Source organism: Podarcis raffonei, chromosome 8 (genome assembly GCF_027172205.1).
Source record: "Podarcis raffonei isolate rPodRaf1 chromosome 8, rPodRaf1.pri, whole genome shotgun sequence".
NCBI lineage: Eukaryota > Metazoa > Chordata > Lepidosauria > Squamata > Lacertidae > Podarcis > Podarcis raffonei.
This window is the reverse complement of record NC_070609.1, coordinates 79,961,335-79,975,984: the sequence shown is the minus strand read 5'-3', so window position 1 is coordinate 79,975,984 and position 14,650 is coordinate 79,961,335. Positions and strand designations below refer to the sequence as shown.

The 14,650-nt window shown below is 51.5% G+C and overlaps 1 protein-coding gene across 7 annotated transcripts in view; it reads left to right on the top strand.

Annotated features, from left to right (window-relative positions):
• Positions 1–10,822: 10,822 nt before the first annotated feature.
• The window catches only part of HSPG2 (heparan sulfate proteoglycan 2), a 215,202-nt gene continuing 211,374 nt past the window's right edge, over positions 10,823–14,650 (top strand). For all 7 annotated transcript variants that reach the window (XM_053401046.1, XM_053401047.1, XM_053401042.1 and 4 more), the window contains exon 1: positions 10,823–11,216. In XM_053401046.1, coding sequence (XP_053257021.1) covers positions 10,932–11,216 — 285 coding nt within the window. In that variant the 5' untranslated portion in view covers positions 10,823–10,931. The remainder of the gene's footprint in view (positions 11,217–14,650) is intronic.

Genomic DNA, 14,650 nt, shown 5'->3' with positions numbered 1-14,650 from the left:
GGTGATATGATAGCCATGTTCAAATATATAAAAGGATGTCACATAGAGGAGGGAGAAAGGTTGTTTTCTGCTGCTCCAGAGAAGCGGACACGGAGCAATGGATCCAAACTGCAGGAAAGAAGATTCCACCTAAACATTAGGAAGAACTTCCTGACAGTAAGAGCTGTTGGACAGTGGAATTTGCTGCCAAGGAGTGTGGTGGAGTCTCCTTCTTTGGAGGTCTTTAAGCAGAGGCTTGACAACCATATGTCAGGAGTGCTCTGATGGTGTTTCCTGCTTGGCAGGGAGTTGGACTCGATGGCCCTTGTGGTCTCTTCCAACTCTATGATTCTATGATTCTATGATTCTATGTCTTCTAAAAGTCAGATTGTTGTTTATCTCTTTGACATCTGATGGGAGGGTGTTCCACAGGGTGGGTGCCACTACCGAGAAGGCCCTCTGCCTGGTTCCCTGTAACCTCACTTCTTGCAATGAGGGAACCGCCAGAAGGCCCTTGGCGCTGGACCTCAGCATCTGGGCATAACGATGGGGGTGAATACACTCCTTCAGGTATATTGGGCTGAGACTGTTTAGGGCTTTAAAGGTCAGCACCAACACTTTGAATTGTGCTCGGAAATGTACTGGGAGCCAATGTAGATCTTTCAGGACGGGTGTTATATGGTCTCGGCGGCTGCTCCCAGTCACCAGTCTAGCTGCTGCATTCTGGATTAATTGCAGTTTCTGGGTCCCCTTCAAAGGTAGCCCCACATAGAGCGCGTTGCAGTAGTTCAAGCAGGAGATAACTAGAGCATGCACCATTCTGGCAAGGCTGTCCACAGGCAGATAGGGTCTCAGCCTGCATACCAGATGGAGCTGATAAACAGCTGCCCTGGACACAGAATTGACCTGCGCCTCCATGGACAGCTGTGAGTCCAGAATGACTCCCAGGCTGTGCACCTGGTCCTTCAGGGGCACAGTTACCCCATTCAGGACCAGGGAGTCCTCCCCACCCGCCCACCCCCTGTCCCCCCAAAACAGTACTTCCTGTCTTTTTTCCAGTACTAAAAACATTCTTCCTGTCTCTCCCTCTGCTTCGCCTCCCCTCTTCTATATCTGCATGGCCTGGGACCCATAGCAGGTGTCAAGGCCACTGGGAGGGCGGATCATTAACCAGCAGCCGATCTGGGAAGGTTACCCTGTAGCCAGCTGGGCAAGCAAAGGGGGGACGTGGGGTGGAGAACCAGCTCTGTGAAATAGCAGTGGGCTCCCTGAACCCGAGGTGAAGTCAAATGAGGACGCCGGGTGTTAGGCGGGGGGGGGGGGGCAGCTGTGGAGGGGGCGGGCAGCATCATTCCCTTTAAACTAGCCTGCTCTGCGCCTCCAAAGCTACAGACCGGCAAACATCAATTCCTTGCCCTCTGATGCAGCTGCCGCACAAATGTCCCCCGCCTGAAATCCTGGGGCTCTGCTGCCGGTCAGTGTAGAAAATACTGAGCGAGATGGACCAAGGATCTGACTCAGCCTTCCAGCCCCACATCTGGGGGGATGGGGGCAGCGACTTCGGATTCCACAAGGTGGAACAGGCTGCAATCTGTGAGCTCTTCTGGCCTTAACCCAGGATGAGTGATTATGTCAAATTCAGTTTCTCCTTTCCCTAATCTTGAATTCAGTTCTCCACATCAGCCTATGTATCATATATCATCGTTATTATTTTCAGTGTGCATGTTTTTATGCCATTTCCCCCCCCCCCCGACAGAAACATGTTTTGCAAAACAATTTTCCTTAATACAATGCATCTGCAGATTCAGTATGCATTTTTATGGACACTTTACCCCAGGTGGCACTGTGGGTTGAACCACAGAGCCTAGGGCTTGCTGATCAGAAGGTTGGTGGTTCGAATCCCCGCGATGGGGTGAGCTCCCGTTGCTCGGTCCCTGCTCCTGCCCACCTAGCAGTTCGTAAACACGTCAAAGTGCAAGTAGATAAATAGGTACTGCTCCTGCGGGAAGGTAAACGGCGTTTTCATGCACTGCTCTGGTTTGCCAGAAGCGGCTTAGTCATGCTGGCCACATGACCCGGAAGCTGTATGCCGGCTCCTTCGGCCAATAAAACAAGATGAGCGCTGCAACCCCAAAGTCATCTGCGACTGGACCTAATGGTCAGGGGTCCCTTTACCTTTACCCCAGTGCTTTTTCCAAAAAAAGATGTTTAGGGGGACTCTCTACTCATATTGAAATACTGCCCCTCAATGAGGCCAAACTTAGATTCACAAAATGTTTAGGGGTATGCGCACCCCTGTGTCCCCAGAAAAAAGCACTGCTTTACCCTAGTTATGTGTGTGTGTGTGTGTGTGTGTGTGTGTGTGTGTATGTATATATGTGTGTGTGTATGTATATATATAAGATACACAAATACTTGGCTGTAGAACTGCATTGCAAATTCTGGAGAAGTGCAGATTTTCGAACAATTGCCATGTTTTGGCTCTCATACTATTTCAGAAAGTGCTAACCAGGTAAATGAGAAGTGAAGTGAATTTCTCCTGAAAGCTTTGGCTGTCTCTCTCTCTCTCTCTCTCTCTCTCTCTCTCTCTCTCTCTCTCTCTCCTAAACCTTCACTCTATTTTCCTTCTTCCACCAGAGGGAGCAGAGTTGTCCCTCTCCCTCTCCTCCAACCTTTTTGTCGCTCCACAAACCCTTGCCCCCCTTCTCTAGGGAGAGGTCTTGAACTCTGCACACCATCCCTCCAGTTACCTTTGACCCTCCATTTAATCTCCCTGGGAAGGAAGGAACTGGGGGGGGGGGGACAGTGGCCCAGCTAAGCAGAAAAAAAATTGTTTTGCAACAAGGCAAAGTGAATTTCTCCTGAAAGCTTTGGCTGTCTCTCCCCCCCCCCCCAAACCTTCACTCTATTTTCCTCCTTCCGCCAGAGGGAAGGACGCGTGGAATCTCTTTCCGACCCAGGCAACCCTCTCCAAAGGTGGCAGTCGGCTCTCCCAGCAACTCTTGTCTATTGAGCATCTTTCCTTTGGACAGTGGCTACAGACAAACCATATACAGTGGTGCCTCGCAAGACGAAATTAATTCGTTCCGCAAGTTTTTTCTTCTTGCGAGTTTTTCGTCTTGCAAAGCACGGTTTCCCATAGGAATGCATTGAAAATCAATCAATGCATTCCTATGGAAACCGCCTTCAGACCAGGTCCGGGGACAGTCTGTCCCCCGACCTCTTCTGAAGGCTGGGGGGGGGGACAAGGGCTTTTCTTCCCACCGCCAGCCTTCAGAAGGCTGTTCTGAAGAGGTCCAGGACCTCTTCTGAAGGCCGGCGGTGGGCCAAATTCTTTGCTCCCCCCCCCCGCCTGCCTTCAAAAGCCGTCGGGATAGCGGAGAAACGTGCTGCGCTTCTCCGCTATCCCGGGAAGGCAGGCGGGGGGGAGCAAAGACTTTTGCCCCCCGCCGGCCTTCAGAAGAGGTCCAGGACCTCTTCTGAAGGCCGGCGGGGGGCAAAAGTCTTTGCTCCCGATGGCCAGCATTTTAAAAGCAGTCCGGGATAGCGGGAAAGCGCAGCGCGCTTCCCTGCTATCCCGGACCGCTTTTAAAATGCTGGCGGTGGGGAGCAAAGCCTTTCGGCCCCCGCCGGCCTTCCTGGACCTCTTCTGAAGGCCGGAGGGGGGCCAGCATTTAAAAGAGGTCCCCGGAGATTTCCCTATGGGCTTTCTTCTTGCGAAGCAAGCCCATAGGGAAATTCGTCTTGTGGAACGACTCAAAAACGGAAAACTCTTTCGTCTTGCGAGTTTTTCGTTTTGCAAGGCGTTCGTCTTGCGAGGCACCACTGTATTTAGAGCACATGAATTCCCCCAGAGAGAATCCTGGGAAGTGTAGTTTGTTATGGGTGATGGGAATTGTAGGTCTGCGCGGGCTGAGCTACAGTAAGTCTCTGCGGTCTGCGGGAGAGTTTCTGCTGCAAGTCCCATAGATCTCAGAAGCCGGCTCCACAGTGGCTCGGAGCAGGGCCTTTGGTGTGGCTGCCCCTGTTCTGCGGTGAAATATACTCGGAGTCGAGAGTGGATTTCATGCTCTTTATTCAGCTCATAGTGGTGAGGAGGAATGGAAGTTCCCCCAGAATGTCTGCTTTATATACATTATTTACACAAGAGGCCCCACGTGATTGGCTAATTCCGGGATTCTCCTGTAGGCCAATCAGGTTGCGGATTCACTTCCACCTGGAGCTGGATTGGGTGGCTCCTGTGGACCAATCAGACTGCTGCATTCTGAATCCTATTGCTCTAGGACCAATCAGACTGCTGCCTTTTGGATCCTGTTCAACTCAGTACATAACATGCGGAACAAGATATGGCTTCACTTTACAAAGATGTATTTGTTCCAACAGGCTTTCTGGGCTGCATCAGTGGGTCTTTGCCACAAGGGTCTCTCAAATGTATTTGTTGTTTTTTAATGCCCTTTTATGTAAATCACCTTGAGACAGGTGATTTTAGGAGGCTATTAAGAACCGATGAAGAACCTGCTGGTTCAGGTCAATGGCCCATCTAGTCCAACCTCCTGTTCTCACAGGGGCCAACCAGATGTCTATGGCAAGCCTGCAAGCAGGATTCGAACGCAAGAGCGTTCTCCCCTCCCCTGAATAGCAACTGCTATTCAGGAGCATTGCTGCCTCCAACCATGACAGCTAATAGCCACATGAATTTGTCCATTCCTCTTTCAAAGCCATCTAGGTGACCATTGCTGCTTCCTGCGGAAGTGAGTTCCATAGTTGAACTATGCATCGTGTGAAGAAGTAAAATAGGTCAGTGCTTAACAATAATTGAGAAGAAGAAGAAGAAGAAGAAGAAGAAGAAGAAGAAGAAGAAGAAGAAGAAGAAGAAGAAGAAAATATTATTTATACCCCGCACATCTGGCTGGGTTTCCCCAGCCACTCTGGGCGGCTTCCAACAAAGTATTAAAATACAGTGGTCTGTTAAACAGGGCTGCCTTCAGATGTCTTCTAAAAGTCAGGTAGTTGTTTATTTCCTTGACATCTGGTGGGAGGGCTTTCCACAGGACGGGAGCCACTACCGAGAAGGCCTTCTGTCTGGTTCCCTGTAACCTCACTCCTCGTAATGAGAGAACCACCAGAAGGCCCTCGGCGCTGGATCTCAGTGTCCGGGCTGAACAATGGGGGTGGAGACGCTCCTTCAGTATCAACATGACACGTCAGAAAACCACAGCCACCTCTCCAAAGTGAATAGTTTTGTTTTGAATCAGCCAGTTTTCATGACAGATAAATGAATACAGTGGTACCTCGGGTTACATACGCTTCAGGTTACAGACTCCGCTAACCCAGAAATATTGCTTCAGGTTAAGAACTTTGCTTCAGGCTGAGAACAGAAATTGTGCTCTGGCGGCGCAGCAGCAGCAGGAGGCCCCATTAGCTAAAGTGGTACCTCAGGTTAAGAACAGTTTCAGGTTAAGAACGGACCTCCAGAACGAATTAAGTACTTAACCCGAGGTACCATTGTAATAGAATGGGGTTGTATGATGCGTACACAGCTCTGGTTATTAAAACTGCCACGCCAGACAGCCTGGATAGCTTGGTTGGTTAGAGCATGCTGCCGATAACGCTAAGGTTGGAGGTTCGATCCCTGCGTGGGACAGTTGCATATTCCTGCACTGCAGGGGGTTGGACTAGATGATCCTCAGGGTCCCTTCCAACGCTACAATTCTATGTTACACAAAGGGAGGGCTAATGGGACCGAAGGTGGGGTGCATTACAATATATCACCCCCTCCCCGCAAGAAACATATCAACATGACACGTCAGAAAACCACAGCCACCCCTGCAAAGTGAATAGTTTTGTTTTGAATCAGCCAGTTTTCATGACTGATCAGATTTTCCCCGGTTAGAGAATAGCCACATAAACCAACAGATGGAATTGGGACGTGTTCAACGTTAGCACGGCAGTCAGTGCCTGGAAATGTCAGTGTCCTAAAAAAATTACCCCCTGGGCTGGAAGGCAGTAGGGCAAGTGAGGGCTGAGTTGCCTCCATTGCCTCTTTTTTTCAGTTACAGAAAGGTAGCCGTGTTGGTCTGCCATAGTGAAAGAAAGAAAAAAATTCCTTCCAGTAGCACCTTAAAGACCAACTAAGTTAGTTCTTGGTATGAGCTTTCGTGTGCATGCACACTTCTTCAGATACACTGAAACAGAAGTTGCCAGATCCTTCTATATAGTGAGAAGGTGGGGAGGGGTATTACTCAGAAGGGTGGTGGGAATGGGTGATTGGCAGATAGCTGTGATGAGCCTGTTGACGACTCTTAACGACTGCAATAGGTCTTACAGGAAAAAAGCAAGGGGTGAGAAGGTGAAAAATGGCTTTGTCATGTATAATGAGATAAGAATCCAATGTCTTTGTTCAGACCAGGTCTCTCCATGGTTTTAAGTTTGGTAATGAGTTGCAATTCAGCAGCTTCTCTTTCCAGTCTATTTCTGAAATTCCTTTGTAGTAAAACAGCTACTTTGAGATCTTGTATAGAATGTCCTGGGAGATTGAAGTGTTCTCCTACTGGTTTCTCTGTCTTCTGATTCTTGATGTCCAATTTATGTCCGTTTATTCTTTGGCGTAAGGTTTGGCCTGTTTGTCCAATATAGAGAGCTGAAGGACACTGTTGGCATCCTTTTTTTCAGACTGCCTTGGAAAGAGTCGATTCTGAGAGAAAGAAGGAGCGTGTCCCTTGTCTGCCGGGAGAGGGCAGCCGAGAGAGATCTTTCCTGCAAGCCTGTATTGCACTTTTTAAAAAAAATCCCAGGAAAACATCAGAAAGAGCCATGGCGAGTGGATCAGACCAAAAGGCCATCCTGTGGTGCCCCATCCTGTTTCACACAGCAGCCAAGCAAGGGAAAGGCCTTAGCTCAGTGGTATAATAGCAGTCACGAAATTAAAAGACGCCTGCTTCTTGGGAGAAAAGCAATGACAAACCTAGACAGCATCTTAAAAAGCAGAGACATCACCTTGCCGACAAAGGTCCGTATAGTTCAAGCTATGGTTTTCCCAGTAGTGATGTATGGAAGTGAGAGCTGGACCATAAAGAAGGCTGATCGCCGAAGAATGGATGCTTTTGAATTATGGTGCCCATGGACTGCAAGAAGATCAAACCTCTCCATTATGAAGGAAATCAGCCCTGAGTGCTCACTGGAAGGACAGATCCTGAAGCTGAGGCTCCAAGACTTTGGCCACCTCATGAGAAGAGAAGACTCCCTGGAAAAGACCCTGATGTTGGGAAAGATGGAGGGCACAAGGAGAAGGGGACGACAGAGGACGACGAGATGGTTGGACAGTGTTCTCGAAGCTACCAGCATGAGTTTGACCAAACTGCGGGAGGCAGTGGAAGACAGGAGTGCCTGGCGTGCTCTGGTCCATGAGGTCATGAAGAGTCGGACACGACTAAACAACTAAACAACAACAACAACACATCCCCACCCAGGGATGGATCCTTCCTGCCTGAAACCTTGGAGAGCCATTGCTGCTGCCAATCAATGTGGACAATATTGAGGTATATTGTCCAAGGGTCTTGTTCTTTGTAGGGCAGATTCCTATGAAGAAAGGTGGTGGTGTTTTTAATTTAGAGGGGAAAAATGAGTCGGAGGCGACGGGTTAGAAGTTTATAAAATTAGGCCTGGCCTGGAGAAAGTGGATGGAGAAAAGGTTTTTTTCCCTCTATCATAACACTAGAACTTGTGGACATCCAATGAAGTTGATTCAGGCTGGATAAAATGAAGTCTTTCTTCACAGAGCATGTAGTTAAATAATGTAACTCCCACCTGCAGGAGGCAAGAGATGGCCACCAATTTGGATAACTTTAGAATCATAGAACTGTAGAGTTGTAAGGGGTTCTGAGGGTTATCTAGTCCCTAACAGGCCGGTTTAGGGAAGTTTTTAATGTTTGATGTTTTATCGCTTTGTAATAAATGAAAATCTGCCCTTATTCCCTTATGGGGGACACAAGAGCCCTTATAGAGTCCTTTGCAGTTTCTCCATGGGTCGGCGAAAATAACAGAGGCCAACCAGAGAATATCGAGAAGCAAAGCAGCTAGTAAGCCTGATCTTTATTGAACTGTAGCAACAGGGTGCTCCCCTCACATGCAGGAAAGGAGGAGGACCCAGAACAAAGGTGTGCCCGCCCTTATATAGACATTTTTAATTGCCCGCCCTGGAGTCCAAGACCACCCCCAGAAACATCATACCTACATCACAGAAAGGGTGGTCTACATCAGAAATCTGAGTGCGTTGTTTACCTCCTGTCTGGCAGGTTACCTGTTAATGCTTACTTGATTGGATACTCTGGGGAGCCTGGCCAGTCTTTTGTAAAGATAAATACTTAGTTCCTGAGCCAGGTCACAGGCTCACCCTATTCATACACAGACATACCCTTAAGACAGGATTTGCGAAGGAAAAGACAATGGGGAGGCTTTTCCATTTTCCTTGACCTTGCAGAGAAATCATTTGTTCAGTTTGGGAGTCAAAATGGTTTTCCTGTGCTGCTTCAGACATGTGGTTTATATATTTATGTATGTGTTTACTTGGTACATTTATGAACATTTATTATATATATAAGACCTTAATTTTTTTATTTCAGCTTTATTATTATTATTCTGTTGGGAGCCACCCAGAGTGGCTGTGGAAACCCAGCCAGATGGGCGGGATATAAATAATAATATATTATTATTATTATTATTATTATTATTATTATTATTATTATTATTTTGATGAGGACGGCATTGTGTGGATGTTGTGCCCAACTTCTGTGCCTGAGCAGCAGCGAGTGCAAAATGAATGGCCTTGTGGAAGGAACCACACCAGGTAAAAGGGGTTGCATGTGTTTCTCAGCGGAGAGGGATGAAGGGGTCCAGCAACAGGAACCGGGCAGGAACAGGGTCTGCAGAAGCTGCCCCCACATCCGGGCAGAAGGCAGAAGCAGCACGCTGGGGCTACCTGATAGTCTTGGGGTCAACCTTCCACCTGGCTTACCTGCTCCCACAAACAGGCAGCTTCTCCCTCACTCAAACAAGATATGGGGAGTGAATCATTAACGGCACTCAGACTGCTGAGGGCTGGGGGCTGATCGTAGACCCCTTGGGGTGGGGTGGGGAGAATGGGAACCAAGCAGAAGGAGATACCTAACAATGTAAGAAAAGCACCCCCCTGGGTCATGCCAATGGTCCGCCTGGTCCTGCCCCCTGGAGAACCCCCTTCCCCAGGTGTGGGGCACTGAGGAAAGAGCTCTGTTTGCTCCCCCAGTCATGATGGAGAGCCATTGGTGGGGCCTGGGTCCTCCCAGGGAGAACAGAAGTGAAGGAGTACAAACAGGCAGGATATATGTGTGAAATATACTCGGAGTCGAGAGCTGATTTCATGCTCTTTATTCAGCTCATAGTGGTGAGGAGGAATGGAAGTTCCCCCAGAATGTCTGCTTTATATACATTATTTACACAATGGGCCGCACGTGATTGGTTGATTCCGGGGTTCTCCTGTAGGCCAATCAGGGTGCTGAAATCTGGATCCTATTGTTCTAGGACCAATCAGACTGCTGCATTCTGGATCCTATTATTGTTTGAAGACCAACCAGACTGCTGCATTCTGAATCCTATTGTTCTAGGACCAATCAGACTGCTGCATTTTGGATCCTATTGTTCTAGGACGAATCAGGCTGCTGTATTCTGGATCCTATTGTTCTAGGACCAATCAGACTGCTGTATTCTGGATCCTATTGTTCTAGGACCAATCAGACTGCTGCATTCTGAATCCTGTTGTTCTAGGACCAATCAGACTGCTGCATTTTGGGTCCTATTGTTCTAGGACGAATCAGGCTGCTGTATTCTGGATCCTATTGTTCTAGGGCCAATCAGACTGCTGCATTTTGGATCCTATTGTTCTAGGACGAATCAGGCTGCTGTATTCTGGATCCTATTGTTCTAGGACCAATCAGACTGCTGCATTCTGAATCCTGTTGTTCTAGGACCAATCAGACTGCTGCATTTTGGATCCTATTGTTCTAGGACGAATCAGGCTGCTGTATTCTGGATCCTATTGTTCTAGGACCAATCAGACTGCTGCATTTTGGATCCTATTCAACTCAGTACATAACACTGTGGTTCCTTCCTTCTTTCCCAACTGCTTCTACTTTCCTGTGCATACACAAACACACAGGGAAGGGTTGCAGCCCAGCGGGAGAGCACCTGCTTTGCATGCAGAAGGCCCCAGGTTCAGTCCCCGCTGGCAGCATCTCCAGGCAAGGCAGGGAGAAAATCCCTGTCTGAGACCACAGAGAGCCATTCTGCCAGTCAGTGTAGGCAACACTGAGCTAGATGGACTCAGCAATAGGCAGACTCCTATGCTTCCATTTAAACGAGCCCTTTCTTCGTAACTATGAGGACTAGGAACTTGCTTTGTTTTTCATTTTAAAAAGACCACAGCTCAGCCGTGGGGGGCCACCTGCTTTGCATGCAGAAGGTCCAGGGTTCAATCCCAAAAGAGGCCTAATCCAGTCCAGCCTCCTGTTCTGACAGTGGACACAGTGGTATTCTGAACCACCACCATCATCTTAGTGGCAGAGCCGAGCTAGCAGGCATCGGGAATAGTGGATGGAGGCCTGCCCTTTCCCAATGGGGGGGGGGGAAAGAGGGCTTTACTCCCCAGGCAAGGTCTTTGGGGGCGAGGGGAAGCGCCCCCTTCCCCTCCCCATCTCATCCCCGTCCCGTCCCGGGAAACTCCAGGCCAGCTTTGCCGGGAGACTGGTGGAGCCAGAGATTTGGGGCGGTGCTGCTTGGCAAGGGAGGGGAGGAGGAAAGGCGGCCGGGAAGGAGGGGTCGGGGTGGGGGGAAAGAAAAAGTTTTGCTGGGACCGCCGCGGGCTCGCCCTTTCGCCCGGCGAGCGCTCTTGCAGGAGGAGAGCGCGCGAGAGGAGGCCGATGCGCGGACGGGGCATCTTTGGCGACATCACCCCCCAGCTGCTGCAGCAGCAGCGACCGCGCCGTCGAAGAAGCGAGGAAGGCGGAGAAGGAAGGCTCGGTGCGCGCTCCCGGGCGCAGGAGGCGGAGGAGGAGGAGAACGACCCCAAGCTCTCGCTGCTCCGCGCGCTGCAAATGGGAGCCGGGAAGAGGGAGCGGAGGAGGTCGCTGGGCTCCCCTTCGACGGCGCGCCCCTCCGGCGGCTGCTTCTGCTGGGCGCTGCTCCTGGCCGCCGCGCTCCTGGGCGTAAGTGGCGCTGGATGGTGGTGGTGGGGCGCTTGGCCAAAGCGGATCGGTGCTGGGCGTCGGGGAGATCGGAGTTTGGAGCGGGAGCGGGGGCCGTCCGGAGATGCCTTCTCCTTTCTTCCTGCCCCCTTCCTTGCGCCTGGGTGGCTCCTGCCCCTCCCCGGCCGGCCCTGGGTGGGGTGCCCGCCTGCCTGCTCGCCTCCCGGGCGTCTAATTTTAAACGTGGGGCTGGGGAGGCTATTCATGGCGCGGCTGGCGTCGGCGGGCTGGCCCAGGCCCGGCTCGGCCGGCCACCGGGCTCCGCCACGTCCCCGGTGGAGTTTGGACCATGCCCGGCTGCAGGGCGCACGGCGGCGGCTGCCAGGTGGAGAAAATGCCGGCGTACCCGGGGCGCTCTCCATCCTCCTCTTCTCCTGGCCCGGCTCTAAATTTAAATGCTGACGGGCTCCAGAGAGAGAGACAGGGAGACCCGTAAAAATAGCAGTCTTAAAATAAAATGGAAAAGTGTTCGGAGCTGCAGAGACTTGGCCGCGCTCTGCCAGGGGCGAAAATTGCGCCCGGATGGAGAGAGAGGGTGAGATTTGGAGAGGTGGAGAAGACCTGCCCACCTGTGGTGCCCCATTAGGGGGGATTTGCCCCCTAATATGGGGTTCTGAGTGTTTCCACACCACTGGTACCCCCTCCCCAGACCACATTCTTTTAAGGGAGCCACGTCCAGCAAAATGGCGAGATCGCTGGGATCCAGTTTCTGCGCGCCGTGGGCGACTGGGTTTTGCTTCCTGGCGAGCGGAGAGACGAAAGGTGGCAGCCCGCTACGAGGTCTGTGGGCTTTTGAGCTGGGGCAGGGGGGGTCCGGCATTGGCGCCCCCTAGGCAGGTGTCTGATTGGAGGGGGAGTCCTTCAGCGGCAACAGACGGCTCCTGAATTCAGCGCGTGGTTGTGGGAAGATTTGCTTTCTATTACTGAGTCAACGCCTTGATCCAAAGCCTGTGTTGTCTGCACAGACTGGCAGAAACGGCTCTGTCCGGGTTTCAAATGTGGGGCATTACCAGCCCTACCTGGAGGATGCTGTGTGGGGATTGAACCTGGAGCCTTATGGTGGCATTTAGACACTGACCGGCAGCATTGATCTGTTTAGACACTGACCGGCAGCTGCAGCAGTGGCTCTCCCCAGGATTTCAGGCAGGGGGAATAGCCCTGCCAGGAGATGGATGAAACGTGCAGGCCAGGGAGATGGTCCGACACTGAGCTTGCCTCCCTTCCTCATTTGGGGTTTCCACGTCAGGCACCAAAATATTAATTTGTCTTTCCCAGCCAACCACACACCCCTCTCCTGACTCTGCCCTCTCCCCTCGCTGTGCCAGATTCCGCACTGATGCTGCTTTTAGAAGATGCTCCATTCCGAAGCCATGAGCTTTTGCCTCCCATGTTAACCACCCGCCCCTTGGCAGCCAGACTGCGCTGTCCCAGCAGCCTCAGTTCCCCCTTACTTCAGCCTCCCAGCAAAAGCCCAGTACATTTCCGAGCACAATTCAAAGTGTTGGTGCTGACCTTTAAATGCGTCGGCCCAGTACACCTGAAGGAGCATCTCCACCCCCATTGTTCAGCCCGGACACTCAGGTCCAGCGCTGAGGGCCTTCTGGTGGTTCCCTCCCTGAGAGAAGTGAGGTTACAGGGAACCAGGCAGAGGGCCTTCTCGGTGATGGCCCCCACCCTGTGGAACACCCTCCCGTCAGATGTCAAGGAAATAAACAACTACTTGACATTTAGAAGACATCTGAGGGCAGCCCTGATTAGGAAGTTTTTAATGTTTGAAGTTTTATTCTGTTTTTAGTGTTATGTTGGGAGCTGCCCAGAGTGGCTGGGGAAACCCAGCCAGATGTGCGGTGTATAAATAATAACATCATCATCATCATCATTATTCTTATTCTTATTCTTCTTCTTATTATTATTACCTACCCTCTTGACCTGCTGCCTTCACCATCAGGGGAGGGGGTGACTGGCAGGCCAGCCTGCTCTCCCTACGCTAGCCAGCCTGCCTTTCCACCCACACAGCCAGACCTCCGCACTATGCGCCGCTAACAATGGCCTGCTTTGTGCATGGCTCTCCGAGGGTTATGGGAAGAAAGAAGGGGGGAGGTCCACCACCAGCCACTCCTCGCCCTGGCTGGGCCCTTTTCCTGGAGGGCACATTCCTCGAGGCCTCCCCGTGGTATGGCCACACCCTTGGCAGAAGGTGCTGCCGCGCCACTATGTGCTATGCACACAGCCTGCTGGTGTGCAAAGGAGGGGGGCCAGGGGTTGGGGTGGGGGAGAATGTGCTATGGGGTTTGGGCCAAGCCAAGGGAAATGGGGGCAGCTTGGCGTGCCGGGCAGGGCCGTGGCATTCGGAAAGCCCCCCCTTGGTTGCTCTGGAGTGATGGAAGGAGGAAGCCTCCTTACACTTAGACAAGACAGCCGCTCCACCTGGTTCAGTAGTGCCTGCACTGGTTGGCAGCAGCTCTCCTTGGTTTGGGGCAGCCCTGCCTGGAGACACTGGGGACCTTGCACATGTGAAGCAGGTCCTCTGCTGCTGTAAAACGAAACCCAAGTTGCTAGTTCTTATGGTGGGATTTAACAAGAGGCTCAGGAAGCTGCCCTGTAGTGAGCCCAAATGCTCCATCGCTGGCTGGCAGCAGCTCTCCAGGATTTCAGACCAGGGGGCAGTGGAGAGATGCTGCCGGGGATTGAATTTGGGACCTTCTGCATGCCAAGCAGGTGCTCTCATGCTGAGCTGCAGCCCTTTTCTCAAACAGTGGAACGGACAAAGCTGCCTTATGTTGAGCCAGATTTTTCATCCGTCAGTATTGCCCACACTCGCCAGGGTTGCAGCGAGATTCCAGCCCACTGTGAAAATTTGAGATTCTAGTCCTCATGGTTCTGCAAAAGGGCTGATTTAAATAAAAGCTGCCTTATTCGGAGCCAGACCATCGGCCCATCCCACTCGGTATTGTCTGCACTGACTGTTCGTGGGGTTTCTCCTCCCAGCACTACATGGACGTGTTGCCAGGGATTAAACCCGGGGCCTTCTGTATGACAAGCAGTTGTCCTACCCCTGAGCTACGTCTGTTTCCCAAAGGCCTGCCTTCTATCTCCTCTTCTCCCACCCCCAGTTTTTAGGGGTTCCCATCTGGGCTGGGGACTCTGGAGAGAAACCGAAGGTGGGGGACACATGTCCTTTCCTTGGGGGGCAGTTTCCTCCTCCTTCCCCCAACCCCACCAGCCTGACCTCTTCCTGCACCCCACCCCACCCAACACACACACATGCCCTGGCTTGCTTTTGGTGGTGAACCTGGCTGGTTTGATTGTGGAATTTGCATGGGGGGGGCGGGGAGATAGGAATCCCTTATCCCAGGGTGGGATCCTGTTTGCGCTTCTGTGTGAAGTGGGGAAAT